At 42.2% G+C, this 18,838-nt stretch overlaps 1 protein-coding gene across 1 annotated transcript in view; it reads left to right on the top strand.

The window, feature by feature from the left end:
• Positions 1–2,131: 2,131 nt before the first annotated feature.
• LATS2 (large tumor suppressor kinase 2) overlaps positions 2,132–18,838 on the top strand; it is a 50,923-nt gene continuing 34,216 nt past the window's right edge. The window contains exons 1-2 of the mRNA XM_057399648.1: positions 2,132–2,271; positions 6,728–7,304. Coding sequence (XP_057255631.1) covers positions 6,966–7,304 — 339 coding nt within the window. The 5' untranslated portion in view covers positions 2,132–2,271; positions 6,728–6,965. The remainder of the gene's footprint in view (positions 2,272–6,727; positions 7,305–18,838) is intronic.

Raw genomic sequence — 18,838 nt, forward strand, 5'->3', positions numbered from 1 at the left:
GCAAATGCATGAAATTCAGAATGTGCCACTGGCTGGAACCAGGAGATGAAATAGTGCAGCTGAATCTCATTCCCAGATGGATTGGAATGCAAAAGGAAAACAAACAGTTTCAAAGGAGAAAAATAAAGTAACAGATCTGTTTTACCTAGATTTAAGAATGTGGATGACAACCAAATCTTACGAAAGAGCATATTAGCACAGAGTAAGCAATTTTTATCTAGATGCTGTTCCTTTAAACCAGCCTAAACTTTGTTGGGAAAAGGTCTCAAGCCATTGAGCAATCTCTGGTTTGGGCAATCATGTTGCTATGCTTCATCGACTAAGCACAGTAGTAATTCATAAAATGAAGCTGTGCTGCATCTGTCATATCATTTAAAATTTACTTCAGTTTTGCAGGTATTTGAAGATTGCAGAATGAACTGCATTACCTTGCAATATTCTGGTGACAATAGAATCTGCTCTGAACCTAATGGGTTTCTATAGCTCCCCAGAGCTGGAGGTTCTTCCCCCAATGTATTCCAGTCAGTGAGACTACTGAAATTCTGACAGTAATTTATATACAGTAACTAGCTGCCCTCAGATGAGATGCTAAACCATTTCTGTTCACCAGCCTGCATTTTTCTCATGAAATGTAGCATTCCATTGGCAGTCACTTCTCCCAAACCAACATCATTTATAAGCACTATTAACAGTTTGCATGGAAGGCATTTAAAAAAAAAAAATTATGATAAACAAGCTCAGAGAGATATCCTTAGATAGGACTGTCCATGAGTAATATTACTCACAAAAATAGTCCCTGTGGCTTGGAAAAGGCTGTAAATATAGCTCTCATCCTGGAGAGACAGTTGTGCACAGACTTCTCTTTATATGTGCTCTTGGTCCTGTTGAAGACAATGGGACTGGTTGCATGATTAAAGATAACCATGTGTCTTAAGCATCTGCAAGACTGAAATTTTCCATACCAGACAGAATGCCTCTATGATGACCACCTCTCAGCTTTGCAATAGGATTTCAGAATTTCTTATTTGAGGTCTAAAGGCTTCTTCCATGTTAATGTTCTAAAGATACATGCATATATCTATACAGAGGAGCTTACTTTCTTATTGTTCTTACTCTGTATTAGTATTTGTGGGTTATTGCTAGTGTGTGTATCTGTCATCCTACAGGGTCAGAGCCAGCTTCCCAGATCCAAACATTACTGTATTTGTTGGTATGTGGATTATTTCTCATGGATAACTGTCTTTATTAAAGACCCTAGAGATAGCTAAAATCAGAATATTCCTGCTTTCATGGAAAACAGGCTCTTTTCCAGGCAGCTCCATCCATAACAAGGTCAAAACACAAGCTTTGCATCCAAAAAACCTTTGCAGCTTGGGTCTGCATTTTTGTTCCAGATGCGAATTTCCTGGCTGCCCTCCTCCAGCACCTTATAAGCCCCCTTGTCTCCTTACCATGATGAAAACACATGAAAAATAAGTAACCCCCTCAAAATGATAACGATAATAATAATAAAATAAATAAATAAAAACCCAAAACAAACCAGAAACCAAAAGAAAAGCCCAAGTAGGAACTGGTGGTCTTGACACTTTGTGTGCGAAAATAGATAGCTCAGCATGGAAGGAATAATGGTAGTAAGGGGTTATCACCACGAAACTCTCAGTTAAATTAGTTTGGGGGCACCTGACAAGCAGCAGGCACTGCCAAGCCTCCTGCTTCAGCTTTTTACCTCAGAAAGTGAAGGCAGCACCATTTCCTCAGCCACCCGTCTCCCCAAACACCAGTGTGGGCTTGTGGTGAGGTGGAGTGAGTTCTGTGAAGGTAAAGCGTCACAAGGGGCTTGTAAAAAGAGGTAAGGGCACCCCGAAGGGGCCGGAGAGTGGAGGGGAGTGTGTCAGACTCCCCTCTGCCCTCCAGTCCCCTCGAGGTGCCACAACCACCCCTTGAGTCGCCCCAGATTGGGCCAGCCCTTGACAGTCCTTAACGGCCGTTCCCGCCCTTCCCGCCCGAGAAGTCCCTCCCCCCGCTGGTATGCGCCGGGAAGGGCGGGCGGGATGAGGAGGAGTGGAATGACGCGGGCACCGCGGGTCACGTGAAGCTTTTGGAATGCCAACAATGTAGCGAATGTCCCGACTGCGCCCCGCACTCAGCGCCCGGGACGGCGAGGGGAAGATGGAGCTCGGCTCGCGCTATCGGGGTCGTCGTCGCCGCCTCCGTTATTGAACCTTGACGGTGCCCGGTGAGGCAAGCGGCGGCGCTGGGCGCCCCGAGGAGGTGAGCGAAGTGTGAGTGGGCGCGGCGATTTTCCTCTCAACTCCTGGTGTAAGCGCCCCTCCCCGCCCCATACTGCTGCTTCCTGAGGGTAAAGTCGTGTGGAGAAGCGGAGGGAGCAGAGGCGGCTCGGTCCTTGAAGCGGGAGGGAGCGTCCCGTGTGTGTGTCTGTCCGTGTGTGTGTGTCTGTCCGTGTGTGTGTCTGTCCGTGTGTGTGTCTGTCCGTGTGTGTGTCTGTCCGTGTGTGTGTCTGTCCGTGTGTGTGTCTGTCCGTGTGTGTGTCTGTCCGTGTGTGTGTCTGTCCGTGTGTGTGTCTGTCCGTGTGTGTGTCCCTCTCAGGGGGCAGTCTCGGCGCCCTGTCCGCACTCTCCGACATTTTCCGGACGCCCGTGTGACAGCCCAGCCCGCGCGGGGGTGTCCCGCCCGCCTGGGGCCTCTGCCCCGGGCCGCATAGCACGGCCTCCCCCCGCCTCTGCCATGGGACCCGGCTCCGCGGGGTGCCCCAGCAGGCTGGAGCTGCTGGTAAATGTAGTGGCCGGAGTTTATTTTGGGAGCTTTCTGCCTGCGAAACGAGTGAGTTTGGGGGTTGAGGAAGAAGAGATTGGGCGCCCGCGTTCAGCGGAGGTACTCCCGGCCAGCCCTGGGGTTGGAGGCGGAGGCGAGGGCCGGGATAGCCGAGCGAGGAGTCCGGAGCCCTCGCGGTCCGTCGGCTGCGGCGAGGCCCCTGCTGTGCCCAGTCAGCTGAAGGTCACTGCCAAAATTCAGCCCTTCGCCACTCTCTCGGCTGCCTCCCGAGTGGTGTGCGTGTTGAAATACCTCCGTCCCCGACAAAGGCACTGGCGCAAATGACGCAAAAAAGCTTTTTTGGAGTGCCCGAGCTCTGCGGTCAGTTACTGCTTGTTTGCTGTGGATGGGGAAGGTGAGCTGTTTCACACAGCGCTGGATTGGGCCAGTGCTTATGGTTGGCAGTGGGACACGGGCACGGAGTTACTTTTGGAGTTTTGTAAGCCGAAGGAAGGAGAAGAGGAATGACTTGGGGAAAAATCCTCTCTTCAATTCTTTTCTCTTTCACCATATGCCCACTTATAAAGGGGAGCACTGATTGTATAATAATTACTGAACCAGTTCCCCCAAACAATCTTGTATCTCCGTTACAGAGTGGAGGATAACGGTTGCCATGAATTTGTGATCCAAAAAGCCAAAGCAATACCTGTAAATTGAGAGAGGGGAGTTGTAGCAGTTGCTTAAAACTTTACTCCTTCCTTTTGCAGGGATCTCTGGTTCAGCTCACTAACCAGAGCCAGTTATAGATTGGAAAGCAGCTTGCAAGCTCAAGGTTTGGGACTTAGCTCTTCAAACACAACTGAGCTTCTTGCCTGTGTTCCAGCTCCACGGAGCCAGTAGTACCTGTAGCCTGTTGCTGAATGAAGAAACAGCAGAGTGAATATCTAGTGCTACTGGGACAACTGGCTTCAGCATGGTTGGTTGATTGCTGCCAGAGCAGATATTGGTATTTCTCAAATAAAAATATTCAGTTATTCAAAAATTATTGTTACAGCTTTATGCAATTGAAGTAGTGCTGCACTTACTTGAAATAAGGATAATGGACAAGCTTATAATTTGTGCAGAACATGGAATATCTGGGGGGGGGGGGGTAAAAAAGCCCCAAACCGTTAGGATTGTTTAGTCAGAATGGCTTGAAGCTCAAAAATAATTCTGAAAAATCAATTCTTGTGATGGCAGGAAGGCTATTGATACATTCACGCCCTAGGCAAGGTGCAGATTAGAAGATAATTAGATAACTCCAAATCCAGATGTACCGTCATAAATGCTTAGACAGAATTAGACACACTGCTTATCTTTTAAAGTACCCAAGCCTTTTATTTTTTGCTAAAAATGCAAATCACAGTTGGAGTGTAAAAAGAAAGGCAGATTGCCTTTCTCTGTAAAACATCTGTAATATTTAATATTATGATTTCTTGGCTGATTTTACATATTTAGTTAAAAAAAAAACACAACCCTTCTGCAAAATACAAACCACATTTGCAGTTTGCTCCAGTACTTACTGTTGTTGCTGTTCTCATTCACTCTGTCTAAAGGATCAGAGTTTCTTTCTGGTTTAGCAGTATTGTAAATGTAAGCTGAGGAAATTGCCAGCTGGCTTGACCTAGCATTATTAGACTTGAGCTTAGGCTAAAGGTCACAAAAGTTCTTTATGTGAAGCATGTGTGTAAGTGGGAAAGCAGTCCTTTGCTGCAAAAAGATGGGGGGATTGCAGGCTTCCCAGCATGTCCCAGGCCTGAGGATTGGCATAGGGACTGAAAAGGAAGAACTCGGATTCCTAAACCTAGCCATATGGTGCCTGCTGCTGTCAGGAAAAGAAAGATGGTTACAGACCAATTAATTGCTCTGTATCTTTTCAGTATCAGCTAGGTATGATGTAATCCTAACAGGCTGGGTTGGTTTTTTTTGTGGGTTTTTTGTTTTGTTTTGTTTTTGTTTGTGTTTTTTTTTTTTAACAAGTTTACCTGTTATCTTTTGCTCTAAGTAGAAAAAGTTGAGTTCTTGAGATCTGTTTGTCTTCATTGAGAACAATGAAAGCTTGATCTGTTTTTGACTAAAAGCTGATTTGTCATCTTTGAAAATACCAAAATCTAGATGAACATCTTTAGCACTTTAAGAAAAGTGACAAACCCTTTCCAATGTGGACTTTTATGTCACTGTTAGTCCTTGATGAGTTAGGGTTGCAGGATATCCTTAGAAAGTACTGAGTGGAGGAGCTCAGGACCTTGACTACATTATAGGTGTCTTTTGCTAAGATTTAAATGGTCAGTAAGACTTCAGCTTAACTTTCAGTTAACTGAAAGAGGTTGACATGGATTAATCTCAAGTGATTAATTTGTGCTCCTGCATTTCAGACTGATAAAAGAGTCTGGGGGCCTGACTTCGCTGTTGCATTTCAGACTGATAAAAGGGTCTGGGGGCCTGACTTCGCTGTTGCATTTCAGTCATTGCTTGTAGAGGAAAGCTTGAGCTCTGTGCTAACAAGAAGGTGATGATGGGCTTCAGAGGTGAAGGTGTCCAGATTGTCTTGGCCTTCACAGGAGTAAACTCCTTGGCAGTGAGAAATTGTCGCGAACTTATGGAAATGGTTCTTTTGCTGGGGAATACTACAGCTATCAGGAAGAGCTGTTGCAATGAGTTGAATATTAGTACGAGCATGAGAAATTAAAGAACAACACTTCCTAGAGAAACTGTTTCCAATGATAAATGTTCTATGATCAGAAGTGAAGTGCCTTAAAAAAAAAAAACCAACAAACAAACTGGTTGACTTCTGAGTGACAGAGAGGAACATACAGTATGTTACCTTCTTCTGTATTTGCAGTTTGAAAACAACTGAACAAAATTCTGACCTTCCCAACAAAGTGGCTTGAGCACCATTTGGGCTTCACTTTGCCAAGTGCTAATAACAGCAGCAGAAGCAAACTTGCATAAGCAGCATCAATAGGGGAGTGGCATTTCTGATAAAGCTACCTTTTTCACCCTCTTCAGAATGCATAATTATGTAATGCTGATGTTATGGTGATGCCACAAGGACTTAGTTAAGGTAGGATTCTTGTTGTCACTTCATGCTGCACAGAGTTCGTAAGCTGCTGGGTAGCTGAGCTATGCTGCATAGTTCTGTGCTGCATGTCAGAAGAGGTGCATGAAGCTGTCTCAGTCTCTTTTTTTCTGTGTGGGATACTATCTGAGCTGGTTCTGCCACTTCTGCTGCTGCTGTGTACCTCTATTTAGCCCTCTTTTCCCTTTCTTCCCTATAAAGCACAGCTAATGAAATATTATATACCGTCCCCCACTTTCCTTCTTCTCTTCCTTCCAGTTCTGGGGAGAATTCTTACCTTCAGGCTTTGCTAAGATATTCATTTGGAAAGGCAAAATATCTTGTCTTTCTGTTACTCACTTTGTTATTGAAATACTAGAAGTTGCTATGGTTAGAGTCATCAATATTTCCATTATAAATCTTTTTCATAAACTTCTGAAACTGAAGTCGGCTAGTGTAAAATAAACAAAATCTTAAGTGGGGGGAAAAACATTTCATTAGCATACTCTTCCCTAATTATGAAATAGGATAGGCTTGTCCAGGCTTTGGTTATGCAATTGGGTGGGAAACTTGCTGTGGTTGAGTACGAAAATTCTGAAACTTTGGAGTTTTTAAGGGTTTTGTTTTCATTTATTTTGAAAATGAAACATTAAAGTTTATTGATTTATTGATTATGTTGATAAAACAGTTTGGAATCCTAATTTTGAAAACAGATAAAATCATTAAAGAGAATCTGGCTGTGACAGCTGAATGGGTTAAACTGATTGACTTTCACTTGATTCATTGTCATGCTGTCCCTTCAGAGGCATTTCTAATATCCACTTAATTGCATGTACTTTCTGTTTTCTTTTGTTTCAGACACTGTCAGTCTGCAAAATGATGATTCCAAGGATGTTCATTTTTTGTAGGAAATGTGAAGGTTGTAAGCTGAAGTAAAACGTTGGCAGAAACTTGAGAATTTTGCCTCTTCTTTTTCTCTTTGAAGGATTATGTTTACAAGAAACTGATACCATCAAGTGACACTTTTTTGAAAGAAAGTAATTAAAAAAAAAAAAGAATAAAGCTGTATTTATGATCAGAGAAAACTGGATTAACAATGAGGCCAAAGACTTTTCCTGCTACGACATATTCTGGGAACAGCAGACAAAGGTTACAAGAGATTCGAGAAGGTTTAAAGCAACCATCCAAATCTTCAGGTCAGGGACTACCTATCGGACCAGGCAGTGAACCTTCGCTGGACCATAAGATTTTAATAGGGAAGGATGCTGCAAGGCAGCAGCAGATGAGACAGACACCCAAGTTTGGACCATATCAGAAAGCTCTGCGAGAAATTAGATATTCTTTGCTGCCTTTTGCTAATGAGTCGAGTACTACAGCAGCTGCTGAAGTAAACAGGCAGATGCTCCAGGAACTGGTGAACGCAGGTTGTGATCAGGTATGTATGCGTTTGGAGGGGGGATTGTCACTGCCTTCAAAACAAGTTTATTCCCGGGACTGGACAAAGGATTTTGATGGCAGTTATCAAACTTGACAGTTGATAAAATGTACCGTTTTTTCTGACAGTTGTGTTGCTGTATGACTAGCAGAGTAGATGACCTGCTGTTGAGCAATGTGCCTAGAATGGGAATAATTTATGTTAAAAATGGTCATGGTGGCCTGTAGGATTCCCTTAGGATTTCTCCACTTGATGTGTAAAGCTGATCAGGGTACCTTGTCTGTTTTCTTATTTTTCTTTCAATCTTTTCTTCCTTGCTCTCCTTCCTTCTTCTTGTTTCCCTCAAGACTGGAAGAAGCCTTAGCTGTGAGTACGAGGGAATTTAATCTAGCACATCTAAGCTCAAGTTGCTGTCAGAAGCAACTAGAAGAAATAATTGAGACAGTGTGTGGTCTTTGAATTCTATACGCTTCACTTGCTGGTTGCACTGGCAGCAAGCAGCAGTGATTGGGTACACACCCTTTCTCCCTCACCTTCCCGGCTTCTAGCAAAATGTGGTAGCCCTGTCTCAGATAAGGGACTTGGCACAGGGGTGTTTGCTTTTGTCATTCTGAAGTGGATGTTGGAACGTATTCTTAATTCAGCGGCCACTCACCTGGTGCAGCACATGGTCTGTGTTGAGCTGCATTCATCTTGCATGTGCTTCTAGTGTTGGTATTGAGTTTCACCTCTGTTCAGGAATAATTTAAGGTTTTGCTTTTTCAGATTAAGTGCTGGTTTGGGTTCAGATTCTCTGATTGTTGTAGAAATGACTTTTTTTTTTTTCCCCCCATGTGCTTGAAAGGCAGTTATTGACAAGCTGAAGCATGTCCATTTGTAGTCTGTGATATAAATTTAAGAGATTTTAAACTGAGGTGCTTTAGTAGCATTTCCTTGATTTCAGGACTTCCAACTCCATTTACTCATGGCAGAGTGTGAGTCTCCTAGACTATATTGTGAATCTGTAGAACAAAGCTAACATCAGCCATTATTATAAAGTCATCATTTCTCTGGACCAGTACAGGCATTAATGAGTGCTGTTGCTATTCCAAAGAGTTCATGCTGTGTGAGCATAGAGGAGATTGCACATCCAACAAGAAGTGCTGTGCTACAACTAAACACTTTCTAGTCCAGTGAACTAAGATGCTGTATGGAATTATTTAACTGGAGGAACCAGGGATTTTCTCCGATCTTAAGCATGCCATGAAAACATGGTGTTTTTTAGAACTCTACCCTGTAAATTTCCCTAGCTGTTTAGGATGAGAACACTTGCTGTGTGTGTGAGCCAAGGTTAAATGAGCACAGCTGGATTCTGGATTGGAAATGTGCATTTGGTAAGTACCATAGACAAATCATTCACACACAGAACAGGCTCATTGGACTGAAATCTTGGAAAGTACTTTGAGCACACTGCAGCACAGGGATATTAAGCCGATATATAAAACAGAAATACCTGAGCACCTGTTAAAATGTGTTGGTATTAAAGGCAGTGTAATGCTCTAGATATATGAAGTTTTAATATCTTCAGCTATTTTGACTTCAACCTTCATGTAACAGTATTGCTTCTGATAGAGCACTAACAGTGAGCCCAGTTCTGACTCTGATGTGAAGATTTTTTTCCACCTCCTTAAATTTGGTTGCATATTTTTGGTGGGTTATGTTTTGCTTGTTTTGTTTTTTTTGGGGGGGTTGTTGTTTTTTTTTGTTTGTTCTCCCCCCCCGACCATAATACTTCCATCCTCACTTTTAGCTTTTCTCCCTAGCTTGTTTCTCCCTATCTTGTGACTTGTTGCCTGGAGATGGCATTATTTGGAGTATCGCTTAGGTTTGTTTGGTGTTCATACCTAAGCATGAGCAGGATCACATTGGCTAGAGTCCAGACAGGGGTTCCAAGACTGGAGTCCTGTGGCTAAGAATGCTGAGTTCAGGCCATATGAAGGCTGTCTGTCCTGGGGGGTTGTGAATGAATGGAGTTTCTTGATGCTGTGAATGGTATCTGGCCCTGGGGATGACGTGGTGTAGGGTGATAGACTTGATTACTACCTCTGGATTCTTTCTTCCTGGTGCCTGAACTGTTTTGAATCAAATGCTGAACTGTTTGAGAGCATGATGTGTAGTAAATCAGCCATCCCAAGCTACCCTGTCCCTGCTAGTGAAACAGTCTTTAAACACCTACCTCATGGATGTCTTCTGTAGTCCTGTAGGCAACTAAGATATCATTGATTTAACAGAGAAGTGGTCAGCTTCAGTTTCTTTGGGGATGATTCTATTTACCTCTGGACCCAATGCTAGTGTGAGGTTGGTGGTTGAAGCCCCTCCTACCCTGTTTCACATGTCACCAGCAAATATTTAGAGGTTAAAGATTTCAGTCCATGAACAGCTTATGGTCTTCTTGAACCTTCCTCAACCTTAGGCGCGCAGAGAACAAGATCTTACACCTCCTGATCGTGCTTCATGGTGCGCTAATCAGCTGTTCAGCAGCTGCAAGTTTCCCAAAGTTGGCCATTTGCCCTAAGAAGCTCTAATCACGGGTGGGTTTGGAAGGTGTGAAGAATGAATAGATAGCTACAGCATTATTCAGTTTCATCTTTTGTGACCTCTATTTTCAAGTTGGATTTGGGAACACTGGAAAGTATCCTAACCTTGTGGTGAGTGGTCTGTTCTGGGGGCCACCATGCAGAGATTGAGATTCTTCTTCAGTTTGTTTATTAGACCACAGTAAGAACTTTTGGGAGGGTGAAGGAGAGCAGTCATAATTAAAAGAAAGAAGTTTTAGAGGTAGGTGAGACAATACTTCCATTTATAACTCTCATCAGCTCCAGTCATCTGGTTTATCTGTAGCATGGTTAGATTCTCACAACCATTTTGCATACTGCAAGTGATGTTGCCTGTTAGGTAACATAAAGGTAGGGTTTGTAGCTCCCTTTTCTGTCTAAGTGGCTGTAAGTTTTAAGATTAAATCGGTTTAATTAAGCAAAAAGAAAACATACTCTTTTACAACTTTATTATTGCTGTGTGAAACACCCACACAGACAGGAAATTGGTTATGAGGGGTTGGTAAATTTAACAATTATATAAAATGCAGTGTAATTCGTCAAGTAAATACAAAATTCTTGTGTCTTTCAGTTACAATCACCACAGGTGTTAGATGTGAAAACAGGTTTCTGGTGTGTTTTTTGGTTGTTTTTTTTAACTGATTAGGAAGTTGTGTATCCTTTAAAGGACTCGTGTTCTTTCACAGTGGTTTATTTTCAGCCATCATCTGGCTTATAGTTTTATAGTAAAATCTGGCCCCAAAAACTTAACAGGGACTTGGCTTCTTTCAGCTCAATAGCCAGGATTACACACTCTTTTTTTGAAGAGATACAAAACAAAATTACACACATAATTAGTCATAGTTCTTCTCAAACAAATGGAGTAACTTGCCTGTTGTTTGTGTAAGTCATCTTTTCAACAGTAATTATTTAGTAAGTTTCAATCAAAAATAATTAGTGCAGCATAAATGGTTTTGAAACTTGCAGGACATGACTGCAAAAGATGCGATGTTTTTTTGTTGCAAAAGCTTGAAGCTAAAAGCACTGTTAATAGCAAATGAAACTCCCTGGGCTTGGAAATGTAACTTGCAGTCACTGTGGAGGGACAAGAGTGTGGAGAATCTGTCCTGTGGGCTGGTAAACCGCTGGAATCACCTGGGGCAACTGGTTGGCATTTGGGGTGTGGTGGTAAATGCAGCTGCTGTTGTGGATTGGATTTTTCTAATGAATAGATGCAATTGAGCATATGATTAGTGACATTCCAGGAACCTGAATAGGCTGTAGTGTATTTACTGTACTTCCTTCAAGTGTAAACAGCCAATGACATTGTAATTTAGAGTGGGCTGCAGCAGTTCAAGATGAGCTGTGGAACCTTACACAGGTCAGTTTTTCCCCCCCTCCCCCCGGCCTCAAGCACATTTCTTTGAGGGAGGGTGCCTTTTCTGGGTAAAGATTGATAGACATGGTTTGCTTAGGCATCTACTTTAAAGAAAAAATTATGGTTTAGGATTTTTTTACAGGCTATGTACATCCAGTAACATGCATTGTGTACTACTATGCCCTGTACAACTGTGTGACTATATGAAGTGGGGAAGTTCTAATGCTTCATTTTTTCCAGAGGCTTTTATAAATATCATGTAATAAAACATGTACTCTCCACCTGTGCCAATATCAGAACATTCCAGAGGGGAAGATCTGTCCTTTGGACACTAATTATAGTGTCTTTCAAGGAAGAGGAATGGTGTTTGTGGGTACTGTAATGTGTCTAAGAATATCACATCTTGTCATCTGTGTTACACTGAACTCATGGAATTCAGTTTGAAGAAGTGGGGTGGTTTGTTTTCTTCTTTCTCAGTTCTTCCTTCTTCCATTTCAGGATTCTTTTGATCTGTTCATTATGGATTTGCATCTTTTTTATTTAACCCATTTCGCAAAGATTCTACCCTGATTTGGGAATGCGGCTTGATTTCGGAAAACTTGGATAATGGGGAATACATTATTTGCCTCAATTTGAACAAATATTTGCACCTCTTTGAAGGAAATTCTGCTATGCCAAGTAGACCTTGGGCAGAAAGTTCTTTTATGTTTTGCATTCTGTTTTTTCTTTTCTATAAAAAGTTTCAGGTCATGCTTGTCCACCTATAATCCGTGTGCCATCTAGCAGTGTGGTACTGACCATTACGACTTTCCTGTTGCAGTGTTGCGAGGAAACAGATACAATGGCAAGTTTTCTTTTGGTAACAGGCAGTGCATGGCTGGAATTTTCCTTGTAGTAGAACATCTGTTGTGATTTGGTTGTTAAGAGAACAAGGCTAAAAACACAGCTTGCCTTCAAGGTGAAGGGCAGCAAATTTTGTAATAGCCCCGAGTAAATGGGGGAATTGATTTTATAACATTGGCCTGTCCTGTAACAAAATTTTGTCTTCTGCTTGGGTAAACATTACCTGTATTAAAGAGTTCTGCTTGCCCAACTGTTTACTGAAACCTCCAGATGAGCATCTTAGTCATCTTCTGGGTGTTTTGGGTCCAGAGTAATGAAAAATAACCTGCAGAATGAGGTGTTACTGCCTAGGTTATTCTGTGGGACATACATTTAAGGTAGCAAGAGTCACTATGAACTGTGTTGCAAGTCAGGAGGATATAAGTATTTCTGGGTTACAAGGACTAAAAAGGGGACCCTCAAATGAGGGCACTCGCTGCTGAATGCAGGAGAAGGATTTTATTTTAGCAACTGAAGTAGATTTGATAATTGAGGCCAACAGTCTCTTGGGTGTTTGTTTGTCTCCCTCATTTGAAGGTAAGCTGTTCATTCTGTCTTCTCTTTACTGATGTGTTGAGAGCTTGTTTCATAAGCTTTTCCTATACTTTTTTCCTTTTTTTCTAACCTCCCTTTTTTGTTTCAGCCTTCTTCTCGTTTTTGAGAAGTTTCCAGTATCATCCGGTGTTCTTCCATCAAAGCATGTAAAAGAACGTGTTTTCCCACCAAGATGTCTGAAGTTAGCCCCTTAAGTAATTTCAGTTCTTAACTGCTTCAGGGAAAAAAGTGAGTGATACCTTTGCAGAGTCTGAAAGCAAGAGTAGAGGATTGCTCTTGAGCCAATACCTACCTATTTTATCCTGTTTCTCTTGTCTCCAGTCTCCCTGTGTTGCTGTTGCTTCTTGATGACCCTGTCTTAGCGAATATACTTAAATCCTCTGTGTCATGATGCAGTTTCTGCAATATATTTTGGAAGGCGCTCTTGCCTTTGCTCTGTGTGAGCATGGCTTCGAGTTTGTCCTGCAGAAGGCAAAAAAAGAATTTTGCCTTTTCCTTTACATTTCTGTGGTGTGTAAGTATCCCTTAGCAGTAGTAGGTGACTGCATGTTCTTCACATGACAAGATGTGGCTTCTAGGCAACTGGGCAGTAATAGGGCATTGAACAAGACTGCAATATATTTTAAATTCTGCCCTTTCTTCTTTAGCAAACTATAGAATAAATTGTGTCTTGGTAGTAGGGTTATGTTTGAAATGACAGAACAGGAATCAGGTACTAGACTTCAATTGTAGATAAGTGTGAATCTTGAGTTACCTTAAACTAATGCTTTCCTATTTCACATGTCAGATAATCATTCTAGAAGCTTGGGAGTTAATATAAAAGTCTAAAATTATATATTGCTATAACAGGGTGCAGTATTAATTTGCACTGGATACTTAAATTGTATTTATTAGAATTTAATTGACAGAAGAAAGTTGAGCTATGGATTTTTACTTTCTTTAATAAGAAAGGAAATGGCTTCATCACAGTCACTAAAAATTCTGCATAAGCATTTACTTCAGTCTCTGAATAAAAAAAGCCCTTGTGACCAAAAGTGAAGATTGCCATTCTTATAACAGGAAGTTGATATCACAATAGTAGTAGGGTGTAACTGTTCCTTTTGCTTTTTTTGTTGTTGCTGTTCTCAGCCTAAATATCTGCTGTTCTGTTCAGCTTGTATCTGAGAGGAACCAATGTGATTTTTTGGGGAGGTTGAAAACCAGTGTCTCTGCATGGGTAGGGGGTATATGGGGTGGCTTTTTGGTTGTCATTGTGGGGTTTTCTTGTTTTTTTAAAAAATACTATTCAACTTAGATTTCAGTAAAGTACTGGATTCAGGTCTCTTGCATGCTAAAACCTTCAGCGGTAATCGAAGATGTGCATTTAGAACTCAGTTTAACCTCAGAATGCTTTTCTGCTAGGTACTGAAGTAATAAACCCTCATGTTCAAGCTGCTAATAGAGTACTGACAGAATGCAAATAAAAGTCCATGACTCGTTCTCATGTACTACAGGAGTATGGGCCATACTTGTGAGCAGAGATTTTTATTTTATTTCTTTTAATTTTGTTTCCCCCTAAAGCATGGCCAGATATACAAAGAGTAACTTGCCATGATAGTCCTTTTTCCTCACTTTTTTTTCTTTCTGTACCCACAGGAAAAATTACTTTGCAGACATTTTGAAATCAGCTCATCAGCGGAACTGAAACTAAATTAATGGGAAGGAAAAAAAAAAGCGATTATTTCATTTGTACTCTGTGTAGAAATACTAATACTCTCACCAGGTATGGGAGCTTATAGCAATTTAAATTAGAAAAGTGTAGCCAGGCATTCAGTCGCATAATATGAAGGGAACCAAACTACTTTTTCTTCTATTTTATTATAAAATCTAACTGTCAAATGCTGTCATATTTGCCCAAGGGTAGAATGAAGTTGCTGTTACTGCATGTTCTGAAAGCATGGTACTATTACAATTGTGTCTCTGCTTTCTGGAAGCATTCAAGATGCTGGCTGAATTCTCACCAGACCACTGTTGGAAGGAGAAACAGTGACTGACATGGTCATGCCTAGGCACTGAGGATTACACCGCTGTTATTCTGAAGGTGAATAGTTATGTACTACAAAATACAGCAGAAATGCTTTTTGGTTATGAGGTTGACCATGTCAGTCTTGAGCAGACCACAGCTTGTTAGTGTTCCCTTTGGCACAGCGTTCAGATCCTGCTCAGCAGCTGTTTGTGGTGGTAGTGTTTCCTCTAGAATGTCCATGTCTCATGTGTTGTCCATGTACCCCCCCAGTTTACCATAAATTGGGCTCCAGTACATACAGTCTCTGTTCCCTTGGTACCAGCCGTCTCTGTGACTTGCAAATGCATGTATGTAGTGATATTTAAAATAAACCAGGACAGACATGAAAGCGAACTTAAAAGTAGTTTGGATTTTCTTGGTGGTGATGGCTCCACTGTCCGTTTATTCCTCACCATTGCATTTTTTTGTTGTTGTTGTTGTTGCATTTTGCAACTGTTCCTATATCCTTTGTTACTCTAATGCATGATTTGTAAACTACTCATTTCATCCAGAGCATGCAAAGAAGCAGTGTATTACTCTTTGCGTACATAAAATGCTAGGAAGAAGAGTGCTGATACAAAAAGAGATAATGTAGTTAGGTTCTTGCCCTTCAAAGAGATTGGTTTCAGTAAGACAACTAGCAGTGTGAAATTACTCCTGTGTAAGTCTTTATATGGTTAGGTTTGGATTTGATCCACCATTTATGAATCTGTTGGATGTGGGTTATTTCAAGCCAGAAGAAAATGCCAGCACAGACTCAGATCATCGCTGCTGCACTGCAGCTTCATTCTCTCCCCATTCATTTTGTTCTTCCAGTACAGAAGACACGGCTGCGTGGTGACCTCATAGCAGCCTTCCAGTATCTGAAGGGGGCCTATAGGGATGCTGGAGAGGTACTCTTCATTAGAGACTGTAGTGATAGGACAAGGGGTAACGGGTTAAAACTTAAAGAGGGGAAGTTTAGACTGGATATAAGGAGGAAATTCTTTCCTGTTAGGGTGGTGAGGCACTGGAATAGGTTGCCCAGGGAGGTTGTGAATGCTTCATCCCTGGCAGTGTTCAAGACCGGGTTGGACGAGGCCTTGGGTGATATGATTTAGCATAAGGTGTCCCTGCCCATGGCAGGGGGGTTGGAACTAAATGATCTTAAGGTCCTTTCCAACCCTAATTATTCTATGATTCTGTATCAACTCTTAAATATTTTCAAGGCTGTTCAAGTCTCTACCTTCCTTTACCTTTTTTCCTACTGCATTGCTTTTTCTGCTCTGTTGTTTTGAATGGCGAATATGTAACACCTCCTATATGATTTTCTCCATGTGCCTCTGAATATGCTAATTATTTTTTTTTATATTTGAAAACTATTAAGAACTCTTTTAGAGACTTCAGCCTCCTTTTTAAGATTTTATATGACATCCTAGAGAATTATAGATGTAACTGTAATGTGACTTTAACAGTACACCCCATGTATCTTCTTCTCTGCATCTTTTCTTCCATTTAGTGCCAGGACTTTAGTTCTGTGGTTAAATGAGCCACCTGTCCCATTCATCCTTCTTTTCCAGTTTTTCCACAGTCGTTGTGTTCATTCCACCTTCCTGCCAGATGCCAGCCTAATAAAGATGTGTAAAATCTAACCAGTGTAACTGGAACCTTGAAAATACTAATATGTGCATGGAATCCTGGTTTACAAACCTCAAAATCTCTGTTTGTCCCAACTAAAAATAGAAAAAGTTGTGGCCATGTGACAGAGATCTTCAAATCAAGACAAATCCACTCCATATTGGGCTGAATTTGTCGTGGCTCCAAACGAGGGCTTTCTCCAGAGATGTTCATTCATTCCACCTTGCTGAAGCTGGTTCTTTATGATTGTCCAGGTCAGTTTTTTGATTGTGCTTTTAGATGATCCCTGATTGCCGGTGTAACGTGTGCTGCCCAGACATGATTGTGATCAGCTGGCTGTGTACTGGAGCATGGTGGAATCTCTTTTTCTTTCAAGTACTTCAGCAGTAGCTGTACTGGAAACTTGCTTCTGTGTCTTTCCTGTGATAATTTCTTCCACCTTGGCCATCCCTCACTTTCGGAAAAGCTATTTATGTTCTCTAATGCAAGCACTAAGTTCATTGTGTGGTTTCGTGAAGGTATTTTATGAAGAACGTGTGTTTGGTGTTGCAGTCTTGCAAATGGAGAGGTGTTGGTGCGGTGCTCAACAGTGCAAAGCACAGACCTAGAGTCTTGGGGTTTACAAGTAGGCAAAAGTCCTCAGCCTGAGCCAGGTCACCTGGTGAGCCAGCTCCCCATACTTGACAAGCAGGATCTCACTGGGAACTACCAGCAAATTCAAACGCAAGCCACAAGAATTCTCATTTGCGTTGGTGTGCCTCCCTCCTGCCCCCCTTCTCTCTGTTTACTGAGCAGTGAACCTTCAGGGGGTTTAGCCACATGAAAGTAACCTAGAAAAAGTATTTTTCAGTACTACTTTGGTGCTGTAACAAATCAGTTCCACTTTTCCAGGAACTTCCCAGTGGCTCATAAGAGTTAGAAATTGCTGGAGGTTGAGAACTTGCTGTTTCAGGTCCTGCACTACACTTACGCAGAAATGGGTGCTCAGATTTGCTGCCAGGGAAGGAGTTGTTGCCTCTTGAGTCTGGAGCACCTCTGCTCAGGAGGCAAAGGAGACTGTGAGCTGCAGCACAATCTGTGGCAGAGCTCTGGTACTTGGGGCAGAGCTGTCTATTCCCAAATTCTTGGGAAGGTCAGAATGTCCTGCTGTGTGTTCAGCATCTCCAGGAACACTGTTTTGGGCAAACAGTGCTATGTGTTTAACAGGATTCTTAAGGATTCTTATTGGCTTGGGGCTCCTCCTCTTCCTTTTTTTTTTTTTTTTTTTTTTTTTTTGCAAAGGGCCGTTTTCCTCTCCTTGCCTCATGGAGGACGGTTTCGGCTCCCAGCCTCTTCAGTGGCTATAGGAGTGTGACCTCCGTCATCACCCTGCCTTATGTGGGCCAAACAACAGCTATAGCATTCACACAGCAGCTAGGGGAGGCCAGTTATCTTACTTTCAGGTGTGCATAAAGCTTCCTTGTTTCCTCACATTATCTTACCTTGGAATAGGATTATTGGTTAGTACTAGACAAAACCCTGAGTCAAACAAGTTGGAGCACCATCAACCCTCTTTGCACACAGACTTCTGAACCTGTGAATTTTGGGAAAAGCCTGCCAATAGATCACAGATCTGGTTTGCCACTTTCACATGGTGGTTTTCTGATTTCTCAGTCTGGGAGGAGGCTCAGTGAAACTAAGTTTTACACCACCACCACCCCCTCCCATTTTTTTTTTTTTTTTTTTTTTTGACCTTGATCGTGGCAGCCAATGGGAGGCTTAAACTGACAGGGAAGTGATAACTGACAATTGTAAGGGCAGAGGGGAAGCATAAGAAGCATGAAGCCCCTGCTAAAAAGCAGGAACTGGATGTGTGAGCAGAGAGAATGATGTTTGGCATTTGCTTGGGGAGGAGAGCAGATGGGTTGCAGAGACAAATTTAAACATTAGTAGCAAACTGGTTGTTTTAACTGGAGGCACATTAGAGCAGAGGAAGTATCTGCTTGGAAAATTGGATGTAATTTTTGAGGGTGAAAATTCTAATCATACAGACTGAAGTGCTGTTTTGGTCTCTCAGCCCCCAAGCCACCTGCATGACTAAAGCCAGCACGTACTCGCTGTGGGCTTGTGCTCAGGTGTTGGGAAAGTCCTCCTCCTCTTCAGCTTATCAGCCTGGGCCAAAACCACTCCCTGCATACCAGGGAAAGCAGTGTGGGGTTCCCAGCGATGCTCCCCACAGTGTGGGCCTGCTGCTTGCTCTAGCTGCAGAGGAGTTGTCTTCATGTTCCCTACTTGAATGTAGAAGTTCCAGGTTGCCTTTCTTTCCTCCTCCCCACTTCCCTCTTTTCAGTGTTTCTGTGTGCTTGCTGTCTGAAGTCATGCTTAACCCCTCATCCTGCCCATATGCTTTGCTCACAAGGCTTAGTTGCTTTTTGTATTTTTAGGTAGCACCCTCCTGTATTCAAAAAGCCAGGCTCCTATGCTTGTTGCAATGGCAGTTCTTGCT

This window comes from Pezoporus wallicus, unplaced genomic scaffold (genome assembly GCF_028554395.1).
Source record: "Pezoporus wallicus isolate ANWC-B61680 ecotype Strahan unplaced genomic scaffold, APGP_CSIRO_Pwel_v1 scaffold_6446, whole genome shotgun sequence".
Classification (NCBI taxonomy): domain Eukaryota; kingdom Metazoa; phylum Chordata; class Aves; order Psittaciformes; family Psittacidae; genus Pezoporus; species Pezoporus wallicus.